This window comes from Bos javanicus, chromosome 4 (assembly GCF_032452875.1).
Source record: "Bos javanicus breed banteng chromosome 4, ARS-OSU_banteng_1.0, whole genome shotgun sequence".
Classification (NCBI taxonomy): domain Eukaryota; kingdom Metazoa; phylum Chordata; class Mammalia; order Artiodactyla; family Bovidae; genus Bos; species Bos javanicus.
This window is the reverse complement of record NC_083871.1, coordinates 13,991,235-14,008,162: the sequence shown is the minus strand read 5'-3', so window position 1 is coordinate 14,008,162 and position 16,928 is coordinate 13,991,235. Positions and strand designations below refer to the sequence as shown.

General features: G+C 39.4%; 1 protein-coding gene across 7 annotated transcripts in view; it reads right to left on the bottom strand.

Annotated features, from left to right (window-relative positions):
• Positions 1-16,928, bottom strand: part of DYNC1I1 (dynein cytoplasmic 1 intermediate chain 1) — a 379,184-nt gene that overhangs the window by 10,684 nt on the left and 351,572 nt on the right. For all 7 annotated transcript variants that reach the window (XM_061413501.1, XM_061413502.1, XM_061413499.1 and 4 more), the window contains 2 exons: positions 13,165-13,305; positions 8,948-9,073 (listed from right to left, as the gene is read on the bottom strand). In XM_061413501.1, the coding sequence (XP_061269485.1) occupies positions 8,948-9,073; positions 13,165-13,305 (267 nt within the window). The remainder of the gene's footprint in view (positions 1-8,947; positions 9,074-13,164; positions 13,306-16,928) is intronic.

The following is a 16,928-nucleotide window of genomic DNA, read 5'->3' as shown; positions in this document are numbered from 1 at the left end:
AACTGCTCACTTTTAAAAGCAAAGGAGAGAAGAGTAACTGGAATAGAGATTGGAGAGGAAGAACAAGCACTCTTTCTAAGTTTATGTTCTACATACCTTTTCCCCATGCAAATACAGTTATTTTTTCCTGGCCATCAATCTATAGACAAGTTGGAGGCTGCCGTCTGAGCACTTCACACAAGTACGCTTTTTCTTAACCTCCAACTTTCACCTGTGAAACATTCATTTACCTGTTTATTACTATTGAGTGCCTGTATGTGCCAGGCACTGTTCTAGGCCAGGTTATCCTGTTCAAATAGATGACAATAGGTAAGTATCTATGGACCTGTAGATGTGGCTCTCTAAAGATCAGAAAAACTCTAGTGAGGAATGTGATAAACCAGAGGAGGGCTGCCAGACCGATGAAAGGTTCTATCTAAATGTTGCAAAAGTACTGGCCGACCGTGAGGACAAAGATCAGAGAGAATTCCGGGCCACTGATCAGTTTTATCTGCCAGCCTAAACAGTAAGAGTGCAAAACTGCTCCTACAGTGTTAAGCTCTGATATTCCCTAAATGATAAATAATTCATGTTTTAAAATGGAAAAGATGTTCTGATAGCTGACAGTCTCAGAAATTCATGCAAACCTTTCATGAAAGTGGAATACAATGATTCATTCACTTCCTCACTTTGCAAGTCCAGCCTACATGGCATATAAATATTTATACACAAACATGTATAGGCAGATATTTGATTTCATATTCTATTTCAGATATACCAATAGTAACACACATACTTACAGAAGAAACAAATAACTCTTCATTTCTGTACAGGGCAGTGTTAATCTAGACTCATAAGATTGGAGCAGCTTCATGCCGTGATTTGAGGCTACTGTTCTAGGCAGAAATGTTTCAAGATAAAATTTAGCAGTTTTGAAATTCTATAACTAAACACAATTTTGTTAGACATAAAAAAAATTAACACTATAATTAATGACTGCCTCAGAATCCAAACGGCTATTGAAGATGACAGTTTGAAACCACAGAAGAATCATAAAGATGATTAATTATATAAACTAATACTTGTTTCAGAAGGTTTATATTCAGAGACCATTTATCACCAAAATGGGAATATATTAATCTCATTGAATATTGCAAATTACTATGCACACATTAATTTGGTTTTTATAAAATTAGATATTAGGGTTTTCTTTTCATTTAGTCAAGTACTCCGTAAAATATAAAAGTCATAAGTATTTTCTTATCAATTCAGAAAAAAAAGTGGCTTGAAAATTTATAAACTAATGCTACCTGAATAAGCACACTATTTATATAAGAATTAGTTTAATCATGGTCTTTAACATATGTAATTATCAAAATAGACCCACTGCTACTACATTTACTATAAGATGAATACTTATAACATTAATTGAAATAGCACTTTCTTTTTAACATACTTTTCCTAGAAAAAAATCACATTAACACTAAAATTATAATCATATATTTTAACCAGATGATTTTATTTCAAATACATATAATTTATTATGACAAGGAAATGAACTAATATATTATTTCAAAGTAGCTTATTTTATGTAATTATATTTATTAGCACCCCAAATCTGTCCATACAAATATGCCTTTGTGCTTTTTACTTAACTGCACAGGTTTGTGGCTAATAAACATTCAGGTTAAAAACACTAAGTATCTGGATTTTCAGTTTTTATCTGGATTTGGGCATCACATAAGTCTTTTCCATGGAGGGAAAAACCAAAAGAAGTGTTTAGCATTAGCGAAGGAAAAAACACTGTTTAACCCATGGAAGAATAAGCTAGCACTTAAAAGACCTTCTAGAGTCCAGAAACCTATGGCCACACTCGTTTAATGAGAAACACAAGTGTTCGGGGCAATTATAACTGGACTCCGGTGAGCTGAGCCTAGCTCAGCCCTTCCCTCCCCTCCCGGATGCTGCCAGAACTGAGCCACGCTATCGGGCTCCTCGTCGGCAGAGGATAATGGCTTTCATAAAGCATAATAATTAAATCGACTGATTTCAAGTGCAGTTCTTTTTCATTAAGGAACTCGTATTTGCATCTACCCCCAAATTTCAGTTTAACTTCGTATTTTGTCTTCTGCATGCCGGCCTTCCCCACAGAGGGGGATTATTTATATTCAGGGCATAAATTCCTGTGGAAAAGGGATGTGGGCCCTGTCCTACTGGAAAACGTGAAGTCATTCCACGAAGCGAACAATTATTGCCTCAGTGTAATCCACTTAAAAACCATACGTGTATTATTTAGTTTGCGTCTCTCAAACACTCTTTTAACTCCCAACACGTCCAGTTTATCAGGTGCTACTATGCTGAACAGCGATTTAAAGTACAAGGGAAATGGCTCACGGAATCCCTTTTTCTTCTTGCTCTAGCTGTCTGTGAGAACGGCTGCAGGCACTTTTTATAGCCCCTGTACATTACACCTTGACCACCATTCTAAAGTATCTTGCATAGGTCATTTTTCCTACTGGGATTCCAAGTAGAATTTTCATTCCAGTTTTTAATTGTAGCTTTAAAATAGATTCAGATGAACGTTTAAAACCACGCTTTAGCGACTGCGTTTGATCTCATAGTCTCCTTTTTCCCTTCCAAGATTTTTTAAGGCCCTTTTAAAATATTGACAAGTGTCAAATTTACTGCATTTGTTCCAATTTGTATAAGATGACTGCCTTTCTTTTGGCCTCCAAAAGTCACAGCAAACAAGGCACACGAAATGGTGCCAGAGCTCAGGGTTAAAATTTAAAGATTAATACACATTCCCTTAGATAATGAGTAAATGGGGTACTAAACAGAGAAAGCCAGGGCAATAAGACCTCCTCATCTCCCAAATTACAGTTTTCCAGTTGCTGTTTTATTTTTCCAACTCTACTTTCAGCCGAAATGATTTTGGAATTTTATCATTTTGACTACTGTAGGAATAAAATCAGGGATCTGAAACTTATGCATATTTATCCCAACTGAAAACAAAATCTTCCCTAGAAGAGGTTAATGGAAAAAGAAATAAATAGGAGGTAGAAGATAAACTGCTTCTTTCACAACTGGGGCTGCAAACAGCATTCTAACTAATTCAGATAAGCAGCAAGCATAGTTGTTAGGGGATATTTATGACAGCTGCATCTGTGTGACTGCACTGAAGCATTAACAATGGCAGCAGGCTTTCTGTAAAACACATTGGCGAGAGAGACAGGTAGCGAGGCTGGTTATCAATCATCAGGACACGTGAATAATTCTACACTCACTGGCCCATGTGCCGTTAAAATCAGCTTTCTCTCTCTCTATATAGAAAACCTTGCTATTTGGTAAAGAGCCTTGGCCGTGAGTAATTCTTATTTTTAATTCTTAAGAATATGTGTGTTCACACATCATTTTTGAAAAACCCAACAATGATTAACAGGTCTGAAGAAGAATACACTCGACATGTTCAGGTTATATTTGTAGTTAATTTATGACTTGTTATCTTACTCATCTTTCAATTAATTGAATGGGATCACACAGCCCCAAAACAGATGGTGTCCCATAGTTTGGGGAGCAAAATCTTGCAAACTTACTCAAGTGCTGGGCTCATTTTAAAATTTAGATCTTCGAATTTTAAGTGGTACATGCAACCACTGTCTATTTAAGTAACTTTTGAGATGCATGAATAGAATAAAAATTATAGCCAAATAATAAAATGGGTCTTCTCTTTCAAGGAATTCATATAACTTCCATTTATGCTAATGGGAGGTAAGCACCTGCTCTGCAAAGAAAATAGACCCCTATCTGTGAAAATAAATGTGTACAGTGTATTTTCCAGATACAACGCCAAAATGAAACAACCAAAAACGTATGCTGTATAAACAAAGCATCATGTGGCCTACCTGAAAACACTGCATTTTATATTTTACCTCCTTACTCATAGGCTTTGAGATGTTACTCATGCCTTTGCCATTTAAATGTAACAAGAAAGAAAAAAAAAAGGATGGACAGACTCAATCCGGTGATTTCAGTGAGCGCACACACAATCCCCTGTTTACCCCTTCAGAAGTTCATAATAAATCGCATCAGTAAATCTGGATCCGAGCCACTGCTCTCTGCCATCATCTTAAAAGTCATGGAGGACAACTGTACATAATAGAGGTGGGCACGACCATGGGGGCACTGCGCTGGGACTCCCTGCAGCAGCTGCACCTCGGCTGGGACAGGAGATGAGGCAGACGGTTGTTAATGCTGGTGACACCGAGTCCCTTTCTGCAGTGCCCTCTGGTTGAGAGTCAGGTCCCACAGGAAGGCACATCGACCTGGACTTGAATGGAGCTGTCTCCACTGGGAGTCACAGAAGTCTCCTTTCAGGGGACAGAGAAAGGCTGTCCCTCTCAACTCCACCTGAAGGTAGGTATCATAGAGCTCGCTCCCTTATTACACTCTCAGTTAAAATTATGTGATCAAAAGAGGGTTGTGGGGAGGGGAACTAGAATATCCACCAAATACCCAAATATCATGATACTGAGAATGTGGAAATATTGCTCTTCTCATCCAACATTTTAAAATAGTCCTAAGGAATAGGTAATAACAATACTGGGCTTCTCAGGTGGCACAGTGAGAAAAATATCCGCCTGCCAATGCAGGAGACACGGGTTCAATCCCTGTGTGGGGACGATGCCCTCAAGAAGGAAATGGCAACCCACTGCATTATTCTTGCCTGGAGAATCCCATGGACAGAGGAGCCTGCCAGGCTACAATCCTTGGGGCCGCAAAGAGTTAGATCCGACTGAGCATGCATGCGTGCATGCAAAGAGTAGGTAATAATATCATACAGCAGGTATGACGTTTAGCCACCTCTCTAAAGATTTCTCTTTCCTAATGGTCTACATCAAGACCAGAACTTTTCATTTCTGATTTGTACTGTGAGGGTACTGAAAGCAATACTCTCCTGGACCAGACTGAATACAGAGTCTGAGGGACCCAGTGCAACCTGGAAACATGAGGCACCTTGCTGGAAAATGTCTGAACAACTGCAGGACGATGACAGCAGAGCTTTAAACCAAGCTCAGGGCTCCTCTTGGAGAAGGCAATGGCACCCCACTCCAGTACTCTTGCCTGGAAAATCCCATGGACAGAGGAGCCTGGTAGGCTGCAGGCCATGGGGTCACGAAGAGTCGGACACAACTGAGTGACTTCACTTTCACTTTTCACTTTCATGCATTGGAGAAGGAAATGGCAACCCACTCCAGTGTTCTTGCCTGGAAAATCCCAGGGACGGCGGAGCCTGATGGGCTGCTGTCTATGGGGTTGCACAGGGTCAGACACGACTGAAGCGACTTAGCAGCAGCAGCAGGGTTCCTCTGCATGGGGCCCTGCGAGATGACAGCACAGGTAAAGCCAGCCTTGCTCTAAAACAGGACCTTAGAGAAAGAGAGCCTGCTGCTCTCGCCTCCTTTCTCCACAGCCTAACAGAAGATTCGGTCAAGAACACCACGGGAGAACAAGCGTGAGATGTCCTCTGGCAGACAAGACACCCATCTGATGTACTGAGGTCCAAGAAAATCGATCAACAGAGTGTCCTCTCAAAACTACCATTAACCCTCATATACAGATTGTATTATAACGCTTACCTGAAAGTGTTTCATCTTCTTCCTAGAAGGTTCCACAGACCAGGTTTTCTATCCAAAGGCCAGCGTGACTCTGGTGATGGGTGTCGTTCTAATGGGGACTGGAGGACCAATTTTGAATACAGATAATGGGAGCACAGTTTCTGGGCAGTCTGATCCTCAATGACATCCTTTGTCTTTTCCTCTATATTTTCTTCCTTTGAAAATCACTTCCTGCTCAAACCCCTCCTCCTTTGTCAGCAGTGCACCAGTATTCGATTTGACCTTGAATTTCAGATGGGCCAGGTTGCTGTAAAGGCACTCTGTCTGGCTTTCCACAATGTGGGTGATTACAGAGGCTGGCGGGGTACTGTTTACGGGGTGCCCTTCTCTTCTAAGGGGCGTCCCTGGTGGCTCAGACGGTAAAGAATCCGCCTGCAATGTGGGAGACTGGGGTTCGATCCCTGGGTTGGGAAGATCCTCTGGAGAAGGGAATGGCAACCTGCTCAAGTATTCTTGCCTGGGGAATCCCAAGGACAGAGGAGCCTGGCAGGCTACACTCCATGGGGTCGCAAAGAGTTGGATGTGACCAATACAACGACATTTATGGACAGTTACGCTCCGTCAGTTCCAGGTTGGTGAACGAGACAATAGTAATTACTGTCATGGCAGTATCTCCCATGATCTACCAGCTCTCCCAAGTGGGCTTCTGCTAAACTTAGCTGTTGGAAAGTCATCTTTCCCTTCAGTACATGGAACTCTACAGATTTGGTCTTCAGAAACTTAGAACAGGATATTAGGACAGAAAAGTACCCCTTTATTTCTCTCCCAAAACACATGAGATAAATTTGTAAATACGTTACAAAAATACTCAGGAAAATATATACTTTCAGCAAAATTCTGTTGTAAAGTCTGGGTTTTTCTGAGCTATAGATGACTTTTTATAGGATCAAACAATACAGAAGGAACTGTTTGAATATATAAGCCTATCCTGATTTTTGGTCCTTCAGAAAAGGGCTAGAAGATTACAATAGCTTCTCTCAATAAAATTGTAGAACCCTTTTTTTCCTGGTAGTGAATTTGTAGGGATAAACAACCCTACAAATAGTTGGGCCTTTTATATATCACAGAGATTTTTCTATAGCCTGTCTAGACTCCAGACAATAGGTGAGACCGGCCTCGAGCTGCAGACATTTCTATAGTCTGTAATGTCACTTAGGAAAGCAAGGGCAGTAATACCAAAATGAAAACCAGCCTGACCTGCTAGTGCGATAGAGGAAATATGAGTGTAACAACACCATACAATTTAGAAATGATGACAACAATGTAGGAAGAAGTTTTAGCAGCCACATATCAGTCAAAGCAACTTACAAAATCAAATATACTCCCAAAATATGAGTCATATTCAAGTAATTCTGTCCCATGGCTATATTATAACTTATTGCAGTAAATCCTGTATACATGTTATGCTGTATTTTCTTATTGCCTAAAGGTGGTGTGTGTGAATGTATATTACATGTATATATGAATTATGTGTATATATGAATTATGTGTGGTCAACATACACATTTTTCAAAATGCCTTACTTTAAATAAACCAGACTGTCGAACTATTATGCTTTCCAGTCCTCTTGGATAAAGTAATGTTGTATATACTCCTAAAAGAGTTAAGGAATGTTACGTATAACAAGCAAGGGAGGTAGAGAAAGGAGTTTTTAAATTTCATCTATTTTCTACCATTTCATCTCTGAGCACATCTGTTTTCTCTGCTGCAATTATACCCATTATAAACAAAGGAAAGAGAGAAACTTCTTTGTTTCTTAATATTTCCCTTCTTTCCTACCTCTCAAATTCTTTAAACAAATGAACCAATGTAGAATGCATGTTTTTGCTGCTTAGTTTTATTTTGATGAAGACCATGAAAAAGATGCACTGACTAAAATATTCACTGAAGGAAACATTGGCAATATTTTGGCTTTAGAATATATTGGCAATATTTTCAGTTCCGAAGGGTATTCTTTCTCAAAGATTCCAAGCTACGTCAGTAGTCAGCAGACCATTTCCTTCTCACCACTGGGGATGAATATTAACAGAGCCTTTGTCACTGTTCGAATGACTCAGCCTGTGGCATCAGGAGTAGTTAAGGGGGAGTCTACTGAAATAGTATGCAGTGCAACAGAGAGATCCTTCTAGACATTCTACTTAGAGTGGTACATCCCCAAACAGGAAACTCCCATCTCTCAACACGTACACACACAGACACCATCCAGCCTGTAACACAACCAGCTCTGCCATATAGCATCGCCAAAGTTCCACCGTAGAACAGACCATCCAGGACTGCCAAAATCGTAGAAAGCTCATGGATGAAACCACAAAGAACCCTTCTCGGTGATCAGCTCCGCCCACCCACCAGGCACTCCAAGCACACTCCTGAGGCGGAGGATGTTACACCTAGAAATGTGGTGTATTCCACCCCCCCCTTCGGAATGCAAATGTTAGATTCATATCACACTAACACAATTTACACAACATGCTTATTTTGTTTGGCTTGAAAGTTCAATATTTTGTCTTTAAGAAAAAACTTCTTTCACCCCATCAGAAATGAAGATTTTTGTCAACACTTTCTAGAGAGTAAAAATAAACAGATCTGCTTTCATAAAATTGCTCTGTAATGTAATATTAAGTGTAGTGTGGATATTCAAGGAGATTTATCTGAAATCAAATATGTAGTTCTTCTGATGTGTGCCATAATGTTCAGAAATATTTTACACATCATGTAACAAGATAAACCCAAGAAGTATACACTGCATATAACAACTTCGAATATCACGAAAATGGTACAAAGTTCTGACTCACCTCAGCTATTTAATTGGCTACTTTTAATTAAACACTAATAGTATATAGCTTTTAATTGAACATACCAACTAAAGCTTGACTTTTCAAAATAAACAACAAATTCCAAATTCAATGTTAGCATGATGAACTTGGCAAACTTTTCCTTCTCATGAAATTGGCAGGGGGGTGGGGTGGGTGGGGGTGCAGGTGGAGAGAGGACCATGCTTCATCACAGGATAGCTGGGAATTCTACAGCACTCAGAAAGTAGCCTGATCCTTAATTAACGGGTCCTGTGTGTGGAGTCGGAAGACCGAATTAGGCCCCAAGGAAGTCTCCCCAAACTCCCACTGAAGTCAATGGAAATTTGCAAACGTACTCGAGAGGACTCTCACAGTCCACAAGGTGCTGCCAAAAATTTCACTAGGTATTTAAACCAGATATACAAGCCAAAAAAAAAAAAAAAAGAAGCCTGAACACCAAAACACTAAATCAAAACACCAAAACCAGATAACAGGTACCTCTCCGACGTCGTAGATCCAAATGCGGCCTTCTGAGTCCCCAACGGCAACTTCCTTGCCACCTTGAGCCCAACGAACACGGTTCAGGGCAGACGCCCCCTCAATGGCCACACTTGCTGTTGGAACCTGCCAAAGGGGTTACAACAGAAACCAAGAATCTCTGAATATGAACTTAAATATACGAATTGACAATGATACGTTTAACTGGATGAGTCAGCGCGGCCTGCGTGCGCATGAAGTAATATACGTCTCTTGTGCAGTTGGTAAAGGATTCATTGTTCTTAAATCATATGCTCCACTGAATTAAGAGGTAGAGAGGAAAGACACTTTCACAAAAAAGGAAAAGAGAGGGAGTCTTTTGCCATAGTCAGTGGGCAGTGAGTGACCTAAGTATCTGTGCGGATTATGCAGGGTACATAGACATCACACAGCAGCTAAATGTGAGACTTCTTGATTGGGTCCTGATTTATGGGTTGATGGAGAGAGGGAGACTTCAGGATTTACCAAGATTAAGGATACTATAAAAGGCGGGGATGGGGTGTATGGTGAAAAATAAGTCATATTACTAAGTGTCTTCAGGGGAAAAAAATGTATTGATCCCTTGAAACCTCATCATGGAAGGGATGCTCAGAAGAAAAAGTTCAAAACCTCAAGTTCTCCTGTTTTCTTTTCCTCTTTCCGCCCTGTTTTCCTTCCTCCCAGCAGTACCAAGGTGCAGGAAGTGCTAACTCTGAAAACCGACGATACCCTGACAGAGTGGAGCACATACTTGTAGAAAAGGCCATACACCTCCTTTAATAAGCACCTGAAATCTGACAACGTTGATAATTACACATATTAACCATTATTAAAGTGAACTGGAGGTGCTGAGATGGAACCTGCAGGATTTGTTATAAGAACCTTACTATTTGGAAAAAAGAATTTTAGTGGGTCTACCCCTCTTTCATCATGAGTTGTATGAACTCACATCTGGAAGTTTGGGAGTTTATAACTGATAGAAAGATCAGCTCTCTGAGCTTTCTACAAGAATGTTGAATAGGAAATGACAACAGCCCATCAAAAAAGGTAAATGTTGAAACAAAAAGGAAAAAAATATATAGTGAAAAGAGGGCCACCAACATCATCTCATGCCACTGTTTCAAGACCTGGGTCTAATACACATGACTTCTTAGGGTGGAAACACGACCTGGCCTGTGCCTCTGCCCCGCTGGCGTTCTGTTATTAAGGGAATTGAAACCATCTGTTTATATGAGATTATTGACCCAACACCTATCTTTAAAATAGCAATAAAAACTCCATCATATGTAAGAATCTATGTTTAAATTTAATCTTGAAATCAATAAAAATTCTTTTACCTGCTTAAATCACGGTATGTCAATTGATAGCAAAAATGTAAAACAAAAGTCCCAGCTAGTTTTTTTTTTTTTAAATACACAATTTCTACAATAAAGGGACCTGCTGTGCAGTGCTGTAGACTGAATTTTTAACTAAACTTTTCAAAGGCCAAAACAATATGAATTGCAATAGGCCATAATTCTGTCAATACACTTTATCATTCGTGTGCTACTCAGAAAACAAATCTGAGAATCGGCTATATAGTTTTCAGAATTAAAATTTTTAACTCCATAATTTAGGGAGATCATAAGGCTCCCACTTTTCATAACGCTGGTTAGTATCAGATTTTATCTCTGAACAATCTCAAAAATTGAATAAAAAGTATTTAATCTTAATATAAAGATGACAAAAGATTACTCAAAATAAAATGATTTTTGGATACATTTTAAATTATGCCTAAAACATATTAAAGAATTTTATATATTTATTTAGAATTAAGTAATGTAGCAAACTGGAACAATTTCTATTTTAACCATTTAAAAATATCTTCTTTTCATCGATATCATAAATGGTGGGGGTAAAAAAATAGAAACTGACAGTCTATAACACAGGCTAAAAGAATTATGAAATGTATGAATGACAAAAATATTTCATTAATTTGACAAGTAATGAGTTTTCAAAAGTTGCTGAATCTATAATGAAAATAATCCATAACTGTCTCTTATTCTTGTATTTCAGTTTCTTATATATTTTCACGGTTTTTAATCATTTTAATTGCAAACACAGAATATATACACATAATTTAGCACACTGCGTAGAGATCAGTAACAGTGCAGTAGGGGAAGGTAAAAGCTGTCCTTGCATAGGAGTACTTGGAATAAGTTGGTTTAAAAAGCACTGTATTTTGAACACTGACAAAGAAGCACTGAGGTTTCAGGTTTTTTGCGTTTTTTTTTTTTTAAACAAATCTGATTTCTAATCAAACAAATATTTGAAAAATCTTGTTCAACTTGAGAGAAGACAAAAATGATTTGAGGGTTTTAAAAAGTGTTCAGTTTATTACTGGATCTGAATCAGGCTCAATGTTATCTACTATTATTGCAAAAGCAGAACTACATTCACCGCAAAACTAAACGATTTGCATGCCCAGTAATGATTTCTTAAAATGCTTAGCTATAAAAGACTTATGTGGTTGTCTCTTGATACCTAGAGAGAGGGAAGGGGGGAAAAAATCACATTTGGCAATGCTGAGATATTATTTCATTTTACCTAAAGAGCAGATAAAAAAACAAAACTAAACAAAAAGAGTTACAGAGGAATTACTAAGGAGTTGGTAGGACACTCCACTGCATCATATTAATAGTTGAGTATCACCTGAACTCACTTCTAGTAAATCTGATTTCTAATTGTGTGTGTGTTGGGGGGGGGGGGCGTTGTTTCCTAAATCAATCTGAAAACTGTGTTTTTGGTTGTTTACAGTGAATGAGTTTATTCTACCAAAGAGAAACAATATGATTTTAATCAATGGTGATGAAAGACTTTGGGAAATCATCACATTGTGAGTAGTAGGCACCTTTCCATGAAAGGCAATAATGTTACAAACGTTTCAGTGTCTGAAATGATGGGCCCTGCAGTACTGCTTCCCTTCATTTCCAAAGAGGCTTCATTACATAACTCTTGTCCTTGTCATGTAGTTCTGGTAGCCAAAAGGAAAAATCAAAAACAGAGTTCAATGGGAAGATTTGTAAAAGCCAACTATTTGGCAGTGGTTTTCGGTGAATATAATCTTGTATGATACAGTGACTCAGTAATAACACCTGAAGGATATTTCCCTGCCCCTCCCCAAAAAATATCAGGGCAGCCGCTTCTCCTCACATCCCCCAGCTGTAGGCTTCCTAATTAAAAAGGCTGAGCTGTTTCCTGTTCACAACACTTCAAAAGACCTCTCCCTTGTTCTCCACTTGACACGCAGTTTTCAGCACTTGTTCTTCTTACCTGTCCACTCATTGATGGAGAGCTACCCTGAATCACGGACCAGCTGATGACCAGACCATTTTATTGTATTAAACTGAAGGACCTTTAATATTCAGGTTTCTTTTTAAACTCCACCCCAAACTCTAGTACCTGAAAATCAGCACCTCAATAATTTTGAGTGGAAAAAAGGAATAAGACATGTGACATAATTTTACAAAAATGAATATATACAGCATGATTTTTAAAAACACTGTTTCCCTGTTAATTGCCTTTTGAAAAATATTTCACTTGTGAAGTACTCCAAATGTGACATGTTAAAATATTTTTAAAAATTACTGAATTTAATATACATGTTCATAGATAGAAACTATTATAAAAGTGGTGAGTTCAGCCTCTTAGACAAGGATTATTTACCTTCTAAAAATTAAATGGACACTAGATCTAAACATCAACAGTCCAGAGAATCATCTTTTACGGATTTAAAACAAATCGTGCAAACAGCAAACACTGGCAAATAGCCCTTATAAAAAGCCCAATCTCAAGTCAGAGTCCACAAAAGCTTCCTTTTCCAAGTGTTTGCCCATAGAGTTATTTCAACACCACTCTCAAATATGCCCCAGTGTCCTTTCCCGCAGTGAAAGGCGTGAACACGTATGGTTTTGCTCTTTGCAAAGAAGGGTCGTCAATTGTCCAGGATTCTGCCACGGTTTTAGGGATGAAGTGAGATTAAATGATTTGGGGCCAAATGCATCTGCCAATTCCCTGCAGAGCAGCGGAGAATGGGGGGTCGGCAGCACAGCTGCAATTAGAGGGTCTGTCCAAAAAAGGCCGTTTCAGAGAGAGGGGGAGACGGAAAGAAGCCGCCGGCGCCCCCCTCCCAGCCCGCCGGGTCCGGCGCGTGCGCTCACCTCGGTGTCATTGTTGAGGTTCCAGAGGTCCAAGCGCCCCATCCCGTCCACGCAGGCAAAGAGCGCGGGGTGCACGGGCGACCACATGACATCGTACACATAGTCTGCATTGTCTTCAAAGGAGTAGAGCGGCTTGTTGTGCTGTAAAGCAGAGAGACCGTGAAGACTTTGTGGCGCTGCCGCTGCCTCGGGCTGTCTAGCGAGCCTAATTAAAAACTTTGCACATTCACAAAGTGTCATAAAACTTCCCGAGATGAAAGTCCTCGGGAAGGTGAACCGCAGCTTTAAAGTTACTAGAACTGTCCACTGGCATACATAAATACCGGGGGTGGGGGCGGGGAGGGACTCTTAAGGGGCTGGGGGCTGGGACGGGCGGGGAGGCGGCTTCAGACACAGTCGTGGGAGACATTCCACACAGGTGAACGGGCGGCCCGGGAACTCGGGGTGCTCGCCGGGCTACGCGATGCGAGATGTTGGGGGCCGAACCCAGGCGTGCTCTGCTCGCCGGGGTCAGACCCGCGGGGGAAGGCTCTGGAAGCCCGGGCAATCGCGGGGACCCAGAACCCTTAGCACGGAAGGCAACGCCTGCCACCTAGCGGCCGTTTTCCGTGGCTGCAGCTCTGCTTCCAATCCGACTCCGGGGCCAGATTTATACTTTAATGGTTCCTTTGCGCGGGAATGGGGTCACGTATTTTAAAGGGATCTGTAGCTCTTCGGGCACGTGAAACATCTTGCGGTTCTAAGATTCTGGTCTCTCTATCTAGGATCAGTTCACCCAAATCAGGTGGATTGGTGAGGCTCAATGCACTGTCCCTCAACCTCCGTGGAAGGCGAATCACATTTTCTAGCTCACCCAATATTTCTAAGAGTCCTGAAAATCGGTGTTTTGGGGGGAAATGCATTAACACACCCCTACTGCATACAAATGCTTTCCCTCTGGAGGGATACAATAAACTAAAATGGCACTCCTGATTTCCAGCGAATATTGTCACATCAAAATAGCACAGAAGTCAGAGGCAAGTATGAAAGTACACCAGAAATAAAACGTAATTGGACTTCATGAATTATTCATTCCATCTGGCTTGTCTTATTCTAATTTCTGCATAATGGCTTTACTAATCCCTGATCAATTAATGTAAAATGAAATTTAAATGATAATGAAAGCCCTAGAGATAAAAGAAATTAAGTATTCTTATATCCTCTGACAGAAATCTAAACAATGGGAGTTTTTTTTTCCCAATGTCTTCATCCAGTCAGCTGTCTGTACCCTCTTCATGGGCTCAGTCGAATGCCTGTACAGGCCAGAGTAGTAAGACCAAAAAATGATAACACACAATATGAACAAGCAAATCCTTTCTGCAGAAAATGTTCAAAGAACCTATCTGTGGGGAATCAGCACCAAATATCTGAGCAAATTCCCAAGATATACTGTGAGGGAAAAGAAAAAGCCCAAAATCCATGTGCTCATGGACTCCATGAACTCAAAGTGGGAAAAATCAGTGAGAGGACAATAAAACTCCCATAGCCTGAACCTAATGCAAAAATTTAAGGTAGTGACTAAGTGATTTCTCCTTCCATGAATTATCTTGCTTTGGCATTGCTGAGACATGAATACAGCTGTAAGACTATTAAAGCAACAGAAGATTTTAGGTGAGACATTGCGTGTAGGGTGGGTGGTGTGTGTGGTCTTATTTTTAATTTAAGAAGTACCTAAAAAAACATGTAACACTGTGACCGCAAAAAGAATTAAATGGACATTACTTTTATAGTTTTGTATTTTACTCCTCTACATTATAACTCTTATGCCAATATAGCTATTCTATCCCATATTTGCACTCTAATTTGGACCTAAGATTATTCACCTATTTGCTATTGATGTAGCTTTTTCCCATCCTCTCTCACTGCTTGGACTAGATGATTCAAACTTACTTCTTCAGAGAATCTGAATATCCAGTGATACCGTAAAATAATATGATAACATCATCTTTTTTTTATTAATATATAAAAAAAGGCAGGGTAGATAAAGTAGGTAGTCCTTCATTGATCGCTTCTGAGTATTAAATTCTCTTAGTAGAAGATTATTCCTGTCCCAAATTCTTGATTTTATAGCTAGCCAGTCACTATTTGTTAGAGAATATGAGTAACACATTTTTCTTAAAATCAAACAGTAGAAAAGATTTACACATGCTTTAAAAAGCCAGTTCTCAGGACCCTTTATTAATAAACTAGCTAATAGGATAACTGGGTATACAGAGGGGTAGACACAGATGAACACAGACATTCAATAAATATATAACTAACTTACAGTCCTTGCTTTGCTCAATTAGAAAACCATCCAGTTTTAAAGCCATCCAGGCATTTTCTAAGAAGCTGATATTATTTCATATGTTAATTCTCTCAAACTACATTGCTAATCTCTAGTGTTTCTTTCCTTTTCTCTTTTGGTGGCTTCCTTTTTTTTAAATAAACTTAGTCAAAACTGTAGTATATCTTGGATATTTTACCTTTTAAACATCTGGAAATAACTTTTAGTTCATCTGACCAAAAGCCAATTTTCTCATATTAAATAGTCTTGTAGTGAAATGCTAATATTCCCTTATCACCTCCTACCTCCAAGACTGAATCTTCCATTCTAAAAGTCACTATGCAAGTAATTCTAAATTATAGATTGTGCATGTTTGGGGCAAGGGAGAGGATTTATATTGTCAAAGGATTTGTTTTAACCTTGATAAATTTACAGGATGAAGAAGCCTTGGTCAGGATTGAAGGCATTAATAGGGTACCAAGGGAACCAGCATCCATGAACCAGTAGTTCCTAAGATTAGATCAGCAGATGCCATAGGCACAGGCTGATGCACTCATAATAGTAAGCACTGCTGTTCTGAACATTAAGTGCAGTTTTTTTCAATAAAGGAGCTTTCATTCTTATTTGGGACTCAAAAGGTAAGCTGAAAACCTCACTGAAAATCTGTCTCAAACACTTAATATAAAACATCTCCTAATTTACATATATATCATGAAATATTAGCACTTTCATATAATACGTCAAAAGCATTAGGGCCTAAAGATTCTGTTTTTGAATTCTGAAACATAGATGCTTGTATCCACAAAGTTGTTATAGCTTGCTATTGCATTAGCACGTTTTAAACCACTACAAGTTTTGAAAAGGTGGAAAGTGTAGGGGCAAATTTGACCAATGATTTTTGAGGAGGAACCTGTAACATTATTTGTATGTATTAAAGCTACAGAAGCCTGATGATCTTAGATATTTACTCTGCAAAATACTAAGCCACTTAGCAAAGTAAATATCATTCCACTGTGTGTTACTGTAGAAAGTGTTTTTCAAGACAATCAAATTTGTCTTGAAAAAAAAAACTAGGCAAAAACCCCTTCACTTGTGTGTTCTCTTTTCTGATGCCCTGCTTGGTATTGGTGACCTGTCAGAAAAAAAGAAAAAGGAAAACTGCCTTTTAACGCAGCCAACAGTATGTGTGACACGTGCCAATGAAATAAAGCTGTAACAACCAGACAAGTTTCCAGGGCTGTGCCCCCAGAATGCTGAAATATCCAGACACGGATCAGCATGATTTTAATGCCCTGATTCTCGAAGTGGAGAAATAGGCCACCAGTCACCTCCCAGACAGAGTTGAAGGGCAGGGAAGGGGAAATTACTGGGTGTTTGCATGTGCCTGACTCTATATACATATTGCCTAATTTAATTCACATCAAATCTCTGAAAGGTAGACAGTATTTACAGAAAAGAA